At 35.6% G+C, this 14,491-nt stretch overlaps 1 protein-coding gene across 1 annotated transcript in view; it reads right to left on the bottom strand.

Annotated features, from left to right (window-relative positions):
- Positions 1 to 6,724: 6,724 nt before the first annotated feature.
- LOC100488932 (collagen alpha-1(XXII) chain) overlaps positions 6,725 to 14,491 on the bottom strand; it is a 42,664-nt gene continuing 34,897 nt past the window's right edge. Inside the window, exons 25-29 of the mRNA XM_004915296.4 lie at positions 12,976 to 13,122; positions 12,055 to 12,231; positions 9,988 to 10,078; positions 9,818 to 9,895; positions 6,725 to 7,531 (exon numbers count right to left, since the gene is read on the bottom strand). Coding sequence (XP_004915353.2) covers positions 7,335 to 7,531; positions 9,818 to 9,895; positions 9,988 to 10,078; positions 12,055 to 12,231; positions 12,976 to 13,122 — 690 coding nt within the window. The 3' untranslated portion in view covers positions 6,725 to 7,334. The remainder of the gene's footprint in view (positions 7,532 to 9,817; positions 9,896 to 9,987; positions 10,079 to 12,054; positions 12,232 to 12,975; positions 13,123 to 14,491) is intronic.

Raw genomic sequence — 14,491 nt, 5'->3', positions numbered from 1 at the left:
AGTTTTTCGTAGCCATTCCGAAAATTGCGCAAAATCTGGCGATTTTTCGTAGCGTTAAAACTTGCGCAAAACGTCGCACCTTTTAAGTTTTAACGCTACGAAAAAGGTGCAACTTTTCGCGCAAGTTTTAACGCTACGAAAAAATCGCCAGATTTTGCGGAACTTTCAGAATGGCTACGAAAAACTCGTGTTTTTTCGCGCAAATCGTATTGGTAACGAAAAAGTCGCGTCATTTTCCGAAAAGTCGTAAAGACGCCGAAAAAATCGCAAAAAATACGAAAAAGTCGCAAAATGTTCGTTTTTAAATCGGAATTTTCCCAATTCTGTTCAGATTCGTGTCTTAGTAAATGTGCCCCCATGACTTACTACATTTTGGTGTTAAAATTAATATTCACTGGCATTTATTCACTATGGTGGAACAGAAAAAATGTTAGGGAGATTATTATCCTGTTTTAAATACAACAAATACATCTGCATAAAGAAGGGAGTCCAAGATGCTAGTATTCTGGTGAATACCAGATTACTTGGATCTTAGATATTGGAAATTACACATGTTTAATATTGGTATTCTTTTTATATTTTTATTGATTATCTTTATTTTCAGGCCCCCTCCTTCTGGATTGCTGGGTAAATTAAGACTAATTGCAAATTGTCTCAGTGCATTGTATTCTACAGGACGCTATAAATTATTTTTAAGGGAAACTAATGCTAATGCCAGACAGGATTCATTCAGCCCCAACACTGGCATCAGCCTTTCCCTATGACTGCCTCCTGAACTATTGTGCAGGCACATAAAGTGGATTTCATTGTCCAAATGCATACTCACACATATTGGTGCCCCAATCTGCTCCAGGCACTGGGAAAAGTTTGTGTTTATACAAAGGACAAGAATCAGTGCCACAGGGCAGTGCATTAGTCTTATCAAAGTGCTGTCATATATAAAAGTGGTAAAGTGTTTTAAATATGTTCTGCAGGAATGTGACTGTACACTTTATATAGCCCAGCTAATTTTGATATATATGTCACTGTTTATCTGTGGGGCAGGGACTTCAATCCTCTTGTCTCTTTGTCACTTAGCTCTTTAATGCAACTGTACTTTTTATTTATTTGTATTCATTATTGTATTCTGAATTTATCTATTATTGTAATTACCCTTTGTTTATTAATTTATTGTTCTGTTGTACAGCATTGCATACATGAGTAGTGTAAATATACATAAATACATACCGCTTTTGAAGTATTTCCCTTCTTTTAGCTTTGCCTCTGGCATTGAGACAAGCAATTACAGGCTGGGAAGAGAAGTTGTTAGAGCCTAAGTCTAATATTATGTTAGGGAAGTACAGCTAATAAGCCTGGCTAAACATTTTAAAGCCAAAAATTAAATGTTTAGAAGAATGTTAAACATGAATGTATAATTAATTTGTGATTAATATTATGTAGGGACCCATAGGGTTAAGCTCCCCTATGTCTTTAAACCCTACAACTTTCTCCTTTTACTATAACTGGGCAAAGTCCCATTGTATCTAGTTTGCACTTATTATGGTTGTCCACACCCCTTGCAGTCTCATATAGTGTCTGGCAAGGAGGTGTGGCTTCCTCTTTGGCTGCCTCTGTATCTCAGGTGAAGGTCCACTGAGCCTGGGAGCAGAACTAGGCCCCAGTAAAGCCATTTGCCACTGAGTGTTACCATCCACTCTAGTGAAGTCGGGGACAGTTACCCTGCTCAGACTCCAAAAGAGGTGGGATAAACCAGTGTGCATCCTCCCTTGTTTGTCCTCAGAGAGTACTTTCATTTAACATACTGTATATATCTGCATTGTGAGTATAACCCTGCATATCATTTGTCTTGGACAATAAACTGTACTATAGTTCAACTGCAAGAATCTTCTGTCCATCCTTGCTAAATTGCACTACACTGCTACAGTGAGTTGTAGTGTCACTACACCCTTGCTCCGCCTGGTCTCTTCCATATAGCGAAGGCCCATCCTGTCAAAGAGAGTTGCATGTAACCCATGCTCTAACACTAGCCTGGGTTTTGTCTAAATATAGCCAAACAAGCGTTACAGTTACTAGAATTGTTGAGTTTAGGCAAGGGTTAATATAGTATATGAGAAAAATTCAATTATTAAGGAATTTATCAGATGTTCAACCAATCAGTGTTCTTGTGGCCTGTAATACATAGGGAAATCTAATAGACAATCAGAGATAGAAATTCACAGGATAAAAAAGGATGAAAAAACAAATGAAAACAGTAGGGTTAAATAATGGGGTATACAGAATAAACCAGGAGTCGTTAGTACATTATTATTATTATTATTTTTATTATTACTCATTTTTTATTATTGTTACCATTCATTAGTCCTTTAGTCATTATCATTATGAAACTAGCCTTCCTAAATTTATTTTTATCCTATGTGTATTTATTTTTTGTAAAATATTAAATGAGGCTTCATGTTCATAATATCCTTGGTTCCCCCTACTTTGAACATTTGATTTAAATAAATAAATATATATATATAAGTCCTCACGACAGCACCTCACTCCAAAATGCTAATAGATAGCCGCCCTTGTGCACGGAATACAAAATAAAACACAACCAGCACCAAGGGTCTTATAGTTCAAACAATCTCAAGTGTTTTGCATGTATAACCAACGTTTCGGTTCCTACCTTGAAAAAAGTTCCAAAAGGGACCGAAACGTCGGTTATACATGCAATACTCTTGAGATTGTTTGAACTATGAAACCCTTGGTGCTGGTTGTGTTTTATTTTGTATTTTATATATATATATATATATATATATATATGTACAGTATATATATATGTATATGCCAAGATCCAAAAGTTTACCTTTTCCCATTGAGATTCTGCTAACCAAAATATTAAAACTCATAAAACTAAACATATGTGTTCTATTGCTGTGTTTGCAGTTCAGTTACACGTTTATTTGTGGTCAATCCAAATCCCATATAATTAAGACATGGGCAAACCACTCAGCCTTATGTAAGTTTCTTCTCTTTCTTAGCATGAGACTAATAATACTACAGTAATCTGTACTTCTCTTTACATACTGTGAATATTCATAAAACCCAGACCCACAATAATTTAACTTTATATATTCAGTCTTCTGCTTTGAGTGGAAAACATGCAGCCTGTTTTATACACAGAAATATTAAGTAGCCCTTCCTTTATTAAATCATGTGTCATTTTATCAGTGCCAACAGATTTTTGCTCCAGTCCTACAGGTCTGGCCAACTGCCCTTGCACTTAGCATGGCAATTGAAAGGGGCTGTGTAGAAATGTGGGGTCAAAACACTACTGGGTTAACAGATTATCAGAAAGTTTTGTGTAAAATGTCCAAATTCCTTACCCCCACTGTTTGGCGAATTGACTATAGACTTAATATCTGAGATTCCAGTGCAGGTTCTGAAATGCAGATCAATTACTGCAAAAGCAGTTCCTGTAATGTCTAAAAAGTGACTAAAAACTGCAGATATAAACAGGAACAGGATGTAGTTTTGAACAACTGAGAAAGTATTTCAATACTTATGTTAAATGCTTATGTTAGGCTTTCTTAGTGCATCTGAAAGTTTGTTTTGGTTAGAATGAAAATTATGTTGACTGGAAGTAGGATGTAAAGCAGATTGCCAAGAAGAGCTCTGAAATGCACCCTCATCAACATTTTATGGGCAAAGATAATGGTTCCCTGCAGGCATGAAGCACTATTATGTGGTGTTGTTATTTAACTATATTATAGTGCCTTCAAAATGTCCAGCTCGACTGTTCATCTGAAAAATGTGTCCCAATACATGGTTCTTTTATAAAAGTAGCAATACAAGAGGAATAGAGTAGTACAGGTATAGGACCCATTATCCAGAATGCTCGGGACCAAGGGTATTCCGGATAAGGGGTCTTTCCGTAATTTGGATCTCCATACCTTAAGTCTACTAAAAAATTAATAAAACATTAATTAAACCCAATAGAATTGTTTTGCATCCAATAAGGATTATTTATATCTTAGTTGGGACCAATTACAAGGTTCTGTTTTATTTCTACATAAAAAAAGGAAATCAGTTTTAAAATTCTGAATTATTTGCTTATAATGGAGTCTATGGGAGACGGGCTTTCCGTAATTCGGAGCTTTCTGGATAACGGGTTTCCGGATAAGGGGTCCGATACCTGTACTAGTAGTACTAGTAGTATTTGCTAGTACTAGTCTATTCTCTGTATAGTATGAAGCACTACTATGCTCACACGCAATGCAAGGACTCACATACATGCTAGGTTACATCAGCCAATGAATGAACAGAGCTCTGCCTTTTACTCCTGCACTTGTTCCTGTTAAAGTTAGAGCTGCATTATTTCCTGTTATATGATCAGTGAGTGACACACGTAACATCACAATGGTGGCTCAAGGTAAAAGGGCAATATTTAGGTACAGGTATGGGATCCCTTATCCGGAAACCCGTTATCCAGAAAGCTCCGAATTACGGAAAGCCTGTCTCCCATAGACTCCATTATAATCAAATAAGTGAGAATTTTAAAACTGATTTCCTTTTTCTCTGTAATAATAGAACAGTACCTTGTACTTGATCCCAACTAAGATATAAATAATCCTCATTGGATGCAAAATAATCCTATTGGGTTTAAATAATGTTTTATTCATTTTTTAGTAGACTTAAGGTATGGAGATCCAAATTACGGAAATACCCCTTATCCGGAATACCCTTGGTCCCGAGGATTCTGGATAACGGGTCCTATACCTGTATATGTATATGACAGTTTGATAAGATTCTATAATATGTCACTTAGTATGATATAAATTACATGCAGGTTAGGTATTGTGCCTGTGAGTATCAATGTATGTGGATTTATAACTTTATATTATTCCTCTGGTTTGTAAGTAGCAGATTTACATTGTAATAGTTAAATGCAAAAATGTGTTTAAATCAATGGTAAATCCATAAATATCCACTCATCTCTTGTGGGTAGGGATATGTTAAAATTGGAGGTGCAGAGAGTATGAGAACCTCTGTATAACCATCTATATTTATATCACATAAAAAAAGCTTTATGGTAAAGGCATTGCATAAAAACCAATGCCTTTAAAAAACACGAAATAGTTCCTACATAAACTATTCATATATGGTACCGTTAACAGTAGCAAGGCAAATGCTGAGCTTTTTGGCACTGTGTATGCAATACAGAGAAATACAGAATAAGAAGAAGAATACTGTTGGTAATTTCATGGGGACTGTACAGAGGATAAGTAACTTCATAACATGAATATGAAATGCAGCTGCAAACCCTCCTTTTATTTTTCACTCACAGGTATTTGAATAGTCCAACATATTATTTATTACTATTGATTTAATCTAAACTAACGGTCCAAGATGGGGCAGAACCTCTAGCAGGGAGTGGTGATATTTTCATTAATTTGCTTAATCACCCCAAAAACTGCTTTATTAAAAATAAATATTGTGAGAGAGAATGCATGTATTAAAGCACTCAGCGTTCAGCCTCATACCTTTATTTGTTCAGGGAACTCCTTGGTGACATAATATCTTTATCTTTTATAATGGGGGGTACATTATTCACTGTTAGTGATGAGCGAATTTTTTCGCCAGGCATGGCGCAAAAACACAGCGAATTTCCGTATTTCGCCATTGGCGAATTGTCTTGCGAAACTTCAGTGGAAATCCACCTCTGAAAAATTTGTTGCGCATCAAAAAAAGTTGCGGCCAAGTCACAAATAGGTCAAAGTCGGTGCAGTTGTGGCAAAAAAAAGACGTGCACGATAAAAAAAGACACACACAACAAAAAAAGACGCACACGACAAGAAATTCATGTGACAAATCTGGTTCGCAGATTTTTCACCATTTCGCAAATTTTTGTGAAATGCAACAGATTTGCTCATCATTATTCACTGTATATTTTTCATGTTATTCAAGGCTCTTGTGTATCATAATAGGTTTTACAAATATAAATAAGTGCAATTCTCAGTGTATGCTCCTCACTTCAGATACCTCGTGTCCCAGGTTAAATAAAATTCAATAAATAACTCCAAAGTGCCCTCTTCTGCTTTAGACTTAGCGATGAGGTCTTATGAGGAAAAGAAGAAGAAAAAAAAAAAATATATAGTGTAATACTGTTATTACTTCACAAAGTGCACTCTCATGTGCTTTTTAACACCAGTGATGACTTTTACTTATATCACCCTTTTGTGCCTTTTGTGCACGTCAAGTGACTCCTGACATGCGCATCCTATACTCTGTTTTAAGTGCACAGAAGGGGAAGGGAAGCGGAAAGGTCGTGGAATTAACCTAAAGTTGCTAAAGTTGGAAATTTACCTATGTGAAGTGGTTCCTAACACTGCCTGAAACTAAGAGGTGGGAAAGCAGAGAGTCGTGAGCTACAAGTGAACCAATTGGATGCCATATAAACCCAAGGGGGTCTGTAAGTAGATTGGCAATCGGAAAGGGATATCACAACTGGGCACAAAAGGGTGATATAAGTAAAAGTCATCACTGGTGTTAAAAAGCACATGAGAGTGCACTTTGTGAAGTAATAACAGTATTACACTATATATTTTTTTTTTTTCTTCTTCTTTTCCTCATAAGACCTCATCGCTAAGTCTAAAGCAGAAGAGGGCACTTTGGAGTTATTTATTGAATTGTATCATAATAGGATAAGGAATAAACAAATAAGGTTCAAACAAAACATGGGTTCAATACATTGACATTTTGAGTTATTTTATTATCAAATAACAGCACTTTGAAATATTTATTTTCTTTCAGCTATTTATTTTCTTTCTCATTTTAATCAGTATAGCTGGTCTTTCTTTCTTGTTTAGAGACTATGGGTCTTCAAAAAAAAAAAAAAATAATAGATATTTCATCCCCATAACTGCAATAATCGGTACAAAACATTGGGCCACGTATCACTTATTGCATGTCCATTGATATTTGTGTTCATTCCAGGTACCAGCTATAAAGCAATGTGGATCAGGTAGTCTTCTGGGTGGTGTAAAAGTTGCAGAAAAGGATTGGAGGTAATTGTTTATGGATTTTCGCCAACAGTAATGCCTACTGTGTATCATATGCATAACAAATGTAACGTTTAAAGGCATTAAAAGTCAGAAAAACTAGATTACATATTTCTAAGAGAAGATGTCCTTGACAACAAAATAATGAATGAAGATCTGAAGTTGAGGGTGGCAGATATTATAGTTCAGATTGAATCTAAAGGAGTGAGAACTCTTATTTAGCAGATGGCATTATCAGAACTCCACAGACATCAATCATCTTGTTGTTTTCCAGATTCTGCTTCTTGTTACTCAGTAGGCTCTTCCATTCGTTAAACCTTGTTCATTTAGCAATGTTGGTGCGTTAATACCGCAGTCTCTGGCTTCACAAAATCCTGGAACACCTGGAGGACCTGAGAGCCCCTGCTGACCAATTGGACCATTGTAGCCAGGTGGGCCCCATGGACCAGGCATTCCATCCTTGGCAACTCCTGGGTAACCTGGATATCCTAGAGTTAAGTGAATATAGTGATAAAGTTATAGGGTTCATTTATAAAGCACAACAGCAGCTGTGGTCAGACAATGCAGTCATGCATCAAATAATACCATTTATTTAAGGTACTTGTGTCCAAAGTCATTGGCTGGGTCCTTCCCACTAGCATGCCACAGGTTACCACGTGCGGCAAAAAGTCACTCCAGGTAACTTTAAGACAGATACCAGAAGGACAGTTGTTCTGGGGGCATCTGTTTATAAAGGGGTCATTAGATTGTTCCCCTTTAAATTTATAAACCCAATAAATATAGTAATCTGAACCTCCAATCTGACAGCAACAACAGAAAAAAACTAATAATGTTTCTGTAAAGGGGGTATGTAATGATAAAACCTTTTCATTTTGGTGAAATAGAACAAAACAAGTTTGGTGTAACAGGGATGATATTTCTGTCACTCATTCTACTCTGTGCATGGTCTTCAGTAAAACCATACCCAAAATAGACTTACAAATACCTGTTAGCAATGTTTCTGTTAAGTTTCAGTGACAGAAATTGCAAATGTATTTAATAGGCCAAAGGAAATAGCATAGGAAATCATTAAGGAATCTACCCAAATAAAAGCACACAAAATAAATACTGTTCTTAAATGTACTAACCTGGTGTACAGTAAGCAAGTGCCTAATATGACACATCTAACTTACACTACCTAGGCTATTACAATAGGGCTGCCATGCTCATACTGAATGTATATGTATGAATGTGTACAGATATGGGACCTGTTATTCGGAATGCTTGAGACTTGGGGTTTTGATCTCCATAGCTTAAGTCAGCTAAAAATAATTTAAATATTAAATAAACCCAATAGGATAGTTTTGCCTCCAATAAGGATTAATTATATCTTACTGGGGATCAGGTACAAGGTACTGTTTTAATATTACAGAGAAAAAGGAAATCATTTTTAAAACTTAAAAATTATTTGCTTATAATTGAGTCTATGGGAGATGGCCTTGCCATAATTCGGAACGTTCTGGATAATGGGTTTCCAGATTTAAATCATATAAACTAAAAACTCATATATAAATCTACATTACACTTCACTGATACTGTAGGACAGACGTGGATGGACTGCTTGACTGGCTCCCACTGCAGTACCACTCATAAATGATTTAACTAATGATTCTGGCATTGAATATAATTGAATCATTACTAGCTGTATATAATTCAGATTACTGATGCTGAGTACAGGTATGGGATGACTATAACCTGGGATCTATTATTACGTGGGGTTTATCTGATAAGGGTTTTTTAATGTAATTTGGATCACCCCAGCTTAAGGCTACCAAAAAAAAACATTTAAACATTAAATCAAGTACAAGGTGCTCTTTTATTATTACAGCGAAAAAGGAAATGATTTTAAAAAATAGATTTATTTGCTTAAAATAGACTATGTGGGAGATGGGCTTCCTATAATTCAGAGCTTTCTGGATATCAGGTTTCCAGATATAGAAAATTAATATGTTGGACTTATCAGGCAGTTAAAAACATTTGTTAATTATTTTTTGTTATTTATGTAATATAAGGCACAAAATTTGCCCAGTAGCAGTAACCCATAGCAACCAATAAGATATTTGCTTTTAAACAGCTGACCAGTAAATTCTACCTGCTCATTGGTTGCTAACTTGTGCCTTTTATTGCATAACCCCACTAGTCTTTCTATAAAATGACAAAAATGCAAAACAGTATTGCACTGCTGTCAGTGTTTCTTTATCCTGAACTTTCATCCTTATAAATCTGATCCTAAGTTTAAGCACACTTACAATCCGGAGAAGAATACTATGTTCTGACTGGTGGATTTGTATGTCTAGGAATGAAAGGGTTTGAAAATTCTTGCCATGATTGTAAACTCTATTGAGCATGGTACTCAGTTCCTCCTTTAACAATCAATATTTTATATCATTTTTATCATTTAATATGTTAATGCATTTTGTGCTATACTTTTATACAACTCTAAAGCTTTAACGGCCTGTCTCATTCCTTGTTTTATTATCCATCTGTGGGCTCCCTCTCATTTGTATATGATCTTCTTGTAATTCATTGAACTAAGTGTCATACAAAAGGCCACTTAACCGTGTTTTTTGAACCCCCAATTAATAACTTAATATTTATGCAAATGAATCTAAGCTATGAATTAGGAATGCCTTTAATAAATTTGGCATCAAGTGTTTAGAGAAAATTCTTACAATTCAACACACTGATTCGGATTACCTCTGTAAAACATTTGCATTGTGCAAGTTTATTTTTACCTGTAGGACCTTGAACTCCATCTGGTCCGGGACGTCCAATACCTGTTTCACCTCTTACTCCTTTTTCACCCTTGTTACCTGAAATAACATGATACAAAAGCTTGAGAAATATGTTTAAATATATGAATTACGGTGAAGAGTCCTGGTACAGCAACATTTGCCAACATCACCTTGTTCTCCAACAAGTCCATTTAGTCCAGGAAGGCCAACTGGTCCTCTTGGTCCTCGTTTTCCATTTGATCCAGCAGTACCAGGTTTTCCCTGTTCAAACAATTTGAGATTCAAAGGCCAAGAACATTACGTACAGAATTATATCATGTGAGATGATGCAGAGCATCTGATAGATGTTTTCATTGTCCATACACTTGAAGCACTGTGTTCTTCAAAGCACTTCATGCTACACTGATTCAAAAGGATCATGAGGGGCTCCTTTAAACTTAAATGCTTGAGAAGCCTGATCTAACATGTTTAAAGGGTTACATGAAATAATAAAATAACTTTGTATAATAGAAATAAAATTAACTTCAAGTCTAAACCTGAGGGACTTAAACAACTTTGTAAAGAGCAGATAGGCGACAACACACTTTTTGCATATTATGAAAGCAGTGGAGGGAAGTGAGGTGGTGGAATGTCCTGCTGGCTGATGTTGTGTTGGCAGATTCTATCAATGCCTTTAAAGGAACAGTAACACCAATAAATAAGTGCTTTAAAGTAATTCAAATATAATGTGCTGTTAACCTGGCCTGGTAAAACTGATGTGTTTGCTTTAGAAACACTACTATAGTTGATATAAATAAGCTTCTGTGTAGCCATGGGGGTAGCTAGCCAAGCTGGAAAAAAGGAGAAAGGGCACAGGTTACATAGCAGATGACAGATAAAAAGCTGTTGTATTCCACAGAGTTTATCTGTTATCTGCTATGTATGGATGCCCCCATGTTTAAACAGCAGGACATTTATATAAACTAGTCCTTCTGAGGCAAATGCACAACTTTTTTCATGTTCTGGTGTGACTGTTGCTTTAAGAGTGGCTTGGATGATTTCTTGAACAAGCATATAATCCAAGGCTATTTTGATCTCAAGATCTTAAATTAGTATAGGTATTCCTATATAGTTTATATATGTTAGTGTATTGGTAGGCCTGTATATGTATGTGTATATATATATATATATATATACTAAGGGGCTGATTTACTAACCCACAAATCCGACCCGAATTGGAAAAGTTCCGACTTGAGAACGAACATTTTGCGACTTTTTCGTATTTTTTGCGATTTTTTCGGCGTCTTTACGAATTTTTCGTTACCAATACGATTTTTGCGTAAAAACGCGAGTTTTTCGTAGCCATTACGAAAGTTGCGTAAAATCGCCCGATTTTTTCGTAGCGTTAAAACTTACGCGAAAAGTTGCGCCTTTTTCGTAGCGTTAAAACTTAAAAGGTGCGAAGTTTCGCGTAAGTTTTAACGCTACGAAAAGAGCGCAACTTTTTGCGCAAGTTTTAACGCTACGAAAAATCGCCAGATTTTACGCAACTTTCGTAATGGCTATGAAAAACTCGCGTTTTTACGCAAAAATCGTATTGGTAACGAAAAATTCGTAAAGACGCCGAAAAAAACGCAAAATATACGAAAAAATCGCAAAATACCGATCATTACGAAAAAAACGCAATCGGGCTCATTTCGACCCATTCGTGGGTTAGTAAATGTGCCCCTAAGTGACATTGAATTTGATGGATTATTGGTTGTTTGTTTGTTTTTTTAACCCAAATGTATATATATATATATGCACTATTTGCACTGACTGTCATTATACCTTTTGCACCAGTCCTTATAAGTGAAGGAAATGTACCCTTAAATTCACATTATATGATGACTTTATAAAACTGTTATCACAATGCAGTTATCTTGCCAACATTTGCATGGATTGTCCTACAATCATTTGCAGAAAACTTAAGGATTGCATAAGGACTGTGGCATGGCTGCAATGAATTGCGTGTGTACATGTTTGTGTGTGTTTGTGGCATGCATATTTTGGGCTTACAATTGGGCATTTCTTGCTATAAGCTTTTGTTATGCCACTGAGTGACCTTATTGCAGGTTATTAATTTGATATGATAGAAATTACTTTTATTCAAACCAGTATATAAGTGGCCCCTAACTAAAATGAAATCCAGCTTTTGTAAGCCATTTGTGGTTTCTGTATACAGTAATGGTACTCACATAAATTCACAATGCCCATACCTTTTTCCCAATTTTTCCTGTTGCCCCTGGAGGTCCTGGTGGTCCAATTAATGAAACGTTGGCAGTTGGACATGCACTAGTGCACTTCCCTCTAATGCCAGCTGCATATTGGGACATTTGCTCTATAACAACTTTACGGCACAGCTCATACACAAGTTGATCAGGCATGTCTGAGCCCTAAAAGAAAAATTCAGTTCCCTGTTTAAATTTATCATTGGCCTTAAAAAAACAATTCAGTACTCCAAGTATGTCAGGTAAGAAATATTAATTTTTTTGTATATGTGACCTAAGGACCTATTTTCCATAATCAGTGGGGGGTTCTGTTAGTCCCAAGAGTGACAACAGTGTCTTGCTTTGCCTTAGGGCATCTGTTCAGCTGGTTCATTAGTTGCTGGCATTTCTCTTATGCAGCTGAGAAATGTATTAACTAATGCAAGATACAGTATTGTAATACTTTAGAAGATTGGCTTACTGAGCATATAGGAGAGGGAAGAAAATGAAATAATTTTTCCCCCTTTTTAATGTTACCCCTTTATAACAAGAATTATTTGATAATTCCAAAATGTAATCTCAATGACAAAAATGTCTCCTTAGATACAATGAGTACAGAACAAGTTAAACAGACTGATGACACCTTGCAGTTACCAATCCTCACAATACTGCCACATAGCCTAATAATGTAATGATGCTCTCTCAGCTATCTTCATTCGCATTTCTCCAAACTGCAGCAGGCCCAAAACACCTTCTGTTCCCTTAATACCTCCACTTTATCACATCTCAACAGCATTTTTTTTTAAAAAAAAAAACCTATTGCAGTGCTGGTGTCCTGAGTTTCACTAGATTTGCTTTATGCATAGAAGAATCTGTCCTGTTATAAATTATGTTCTAAATATGGAACTAAAACCATGCAATTTTACTTACCTGGGGTCCAGGAAGTCCAGGAGATCCAGGAGATCCTCTCTCTCCATTATCTCCTATCGGACCAAGATAACCTCTTGGACCTGGTGATCCAGGGGCACCAATTCTGCCTTGCTGACCTAAAGGACCTGCAGGGCCACGTTTCCCTTTCTATAAGCCACATAAAGAGTTAACATGTGGTGGGGACATTAATGGATTAATTTCATTTTAAAGCAAATAATATTTAATTTAAAATGTAAAACACATATATATATATATATTTACCCTATTTTTAAACTAAAAAGTGAAATATCTGGCAAATTTAAAGAGGGTGCAAAGCAGTACCTGGGGGGGAAGACTGAAGGGCATTTTGCACAACAATTATTATGAATACTGCTTATTTGGTTTCTAGGTATTCTTGAATTCATGCATTGCTGTGGCAATACTTTGAAAAGGCTGATGGCTTATATGGTAGGGTTATATGATCAGTTCCCTAAATAATACTCATACTGTATGACTCATCACTTATCAATTGAGGTACCATAGAACATTCACTAAAACAATTAATCCATAAAGTAAGGGTACTTTATAGGGCCAAGTTTAAAATAAAAAAAAAACAATAAATACATACTCTGCAGGTTTGATTAGCAAATTCATTCAGGAGTCCAATCTATGGCACCTTTTCCTATCTGATTTAATGTTTTCCCATGCCATTTTCATTTGAAAATCAGAGTAAAATGCTTTGATGGAAATTGCTCTAATATTTCACATCCTTTTATATCATGTTTTTTCTAAATGCATGTTCATGTAGCTTTTTCTGGCAAGGATATTTCTACACAGCAGCAGCATTCACTTCAAGTATTTCACTTCAAAGTATTTCCACTAATAATATTATTCTACTTTACACTGCAACAACTTGACATCATCTGTAAAGCAAATCAGGCAAAACCTTTTCTTCTATAGAATTTCCCTCCTATGGGTGATTTGAGCAAAAAAGACTACTTAAATGTTGGATTCTAGATTTTTAAATGTAAGCATAAAAAAAGGACTTAGGTAAATACAATCTAATGTTGGTTAAACATAAGAAGAACACTTAAGAGATGTTATGATATTATTTTGATGTAAGTATTTGCTTATTTGCATTAAATTGTTAATAATAATAATAATAATAATAATAATGCCGGCTTATATAGCAAATAATTGTCAAGTGTCAAAAATGTATGTTGCTGCTATAAAAAGAGGGAAATGCTTTAACCATAGAATTGATGTTTCCAGTCAGCATTTTGATCTATGCCAAAGCTCACTTGGTATCAGCAGAATCAAAAGATTGGAGAGCTATGAGGAACAAACCCAGGTGTGTAGATCTTAATTCTTAGTGGGTTACTGTGGCTCTATATAGTATATATTTTTATTTTATTTTTTTTTGCAATTATTTTTGCTGTTAAATTGAACCCTAGCAACCAGATAGCTGCTGAAATTTCAAACCAAAGAGCTGCTGAACAAAAAGCTGAATAATTCAAAAACCGCAAATAATAAAAAA

Source organism: Xenopus tropicalis, chromosome 6, assembly GCF_000004195.4.
Source record: "Xenopus tropicalis strain Nigerian chromosome 6, UCB_Xtro_10.0, whole genome shotgun sequence".
NCBI lineage: Eukaryota > Metazoa > Chordata > Amphibia > Anura > Pipidae > Xenopus > Xenopus tropicalis.
This window is presented reverse-complemented; position numbering and strand designations above follow the sequence as displayed.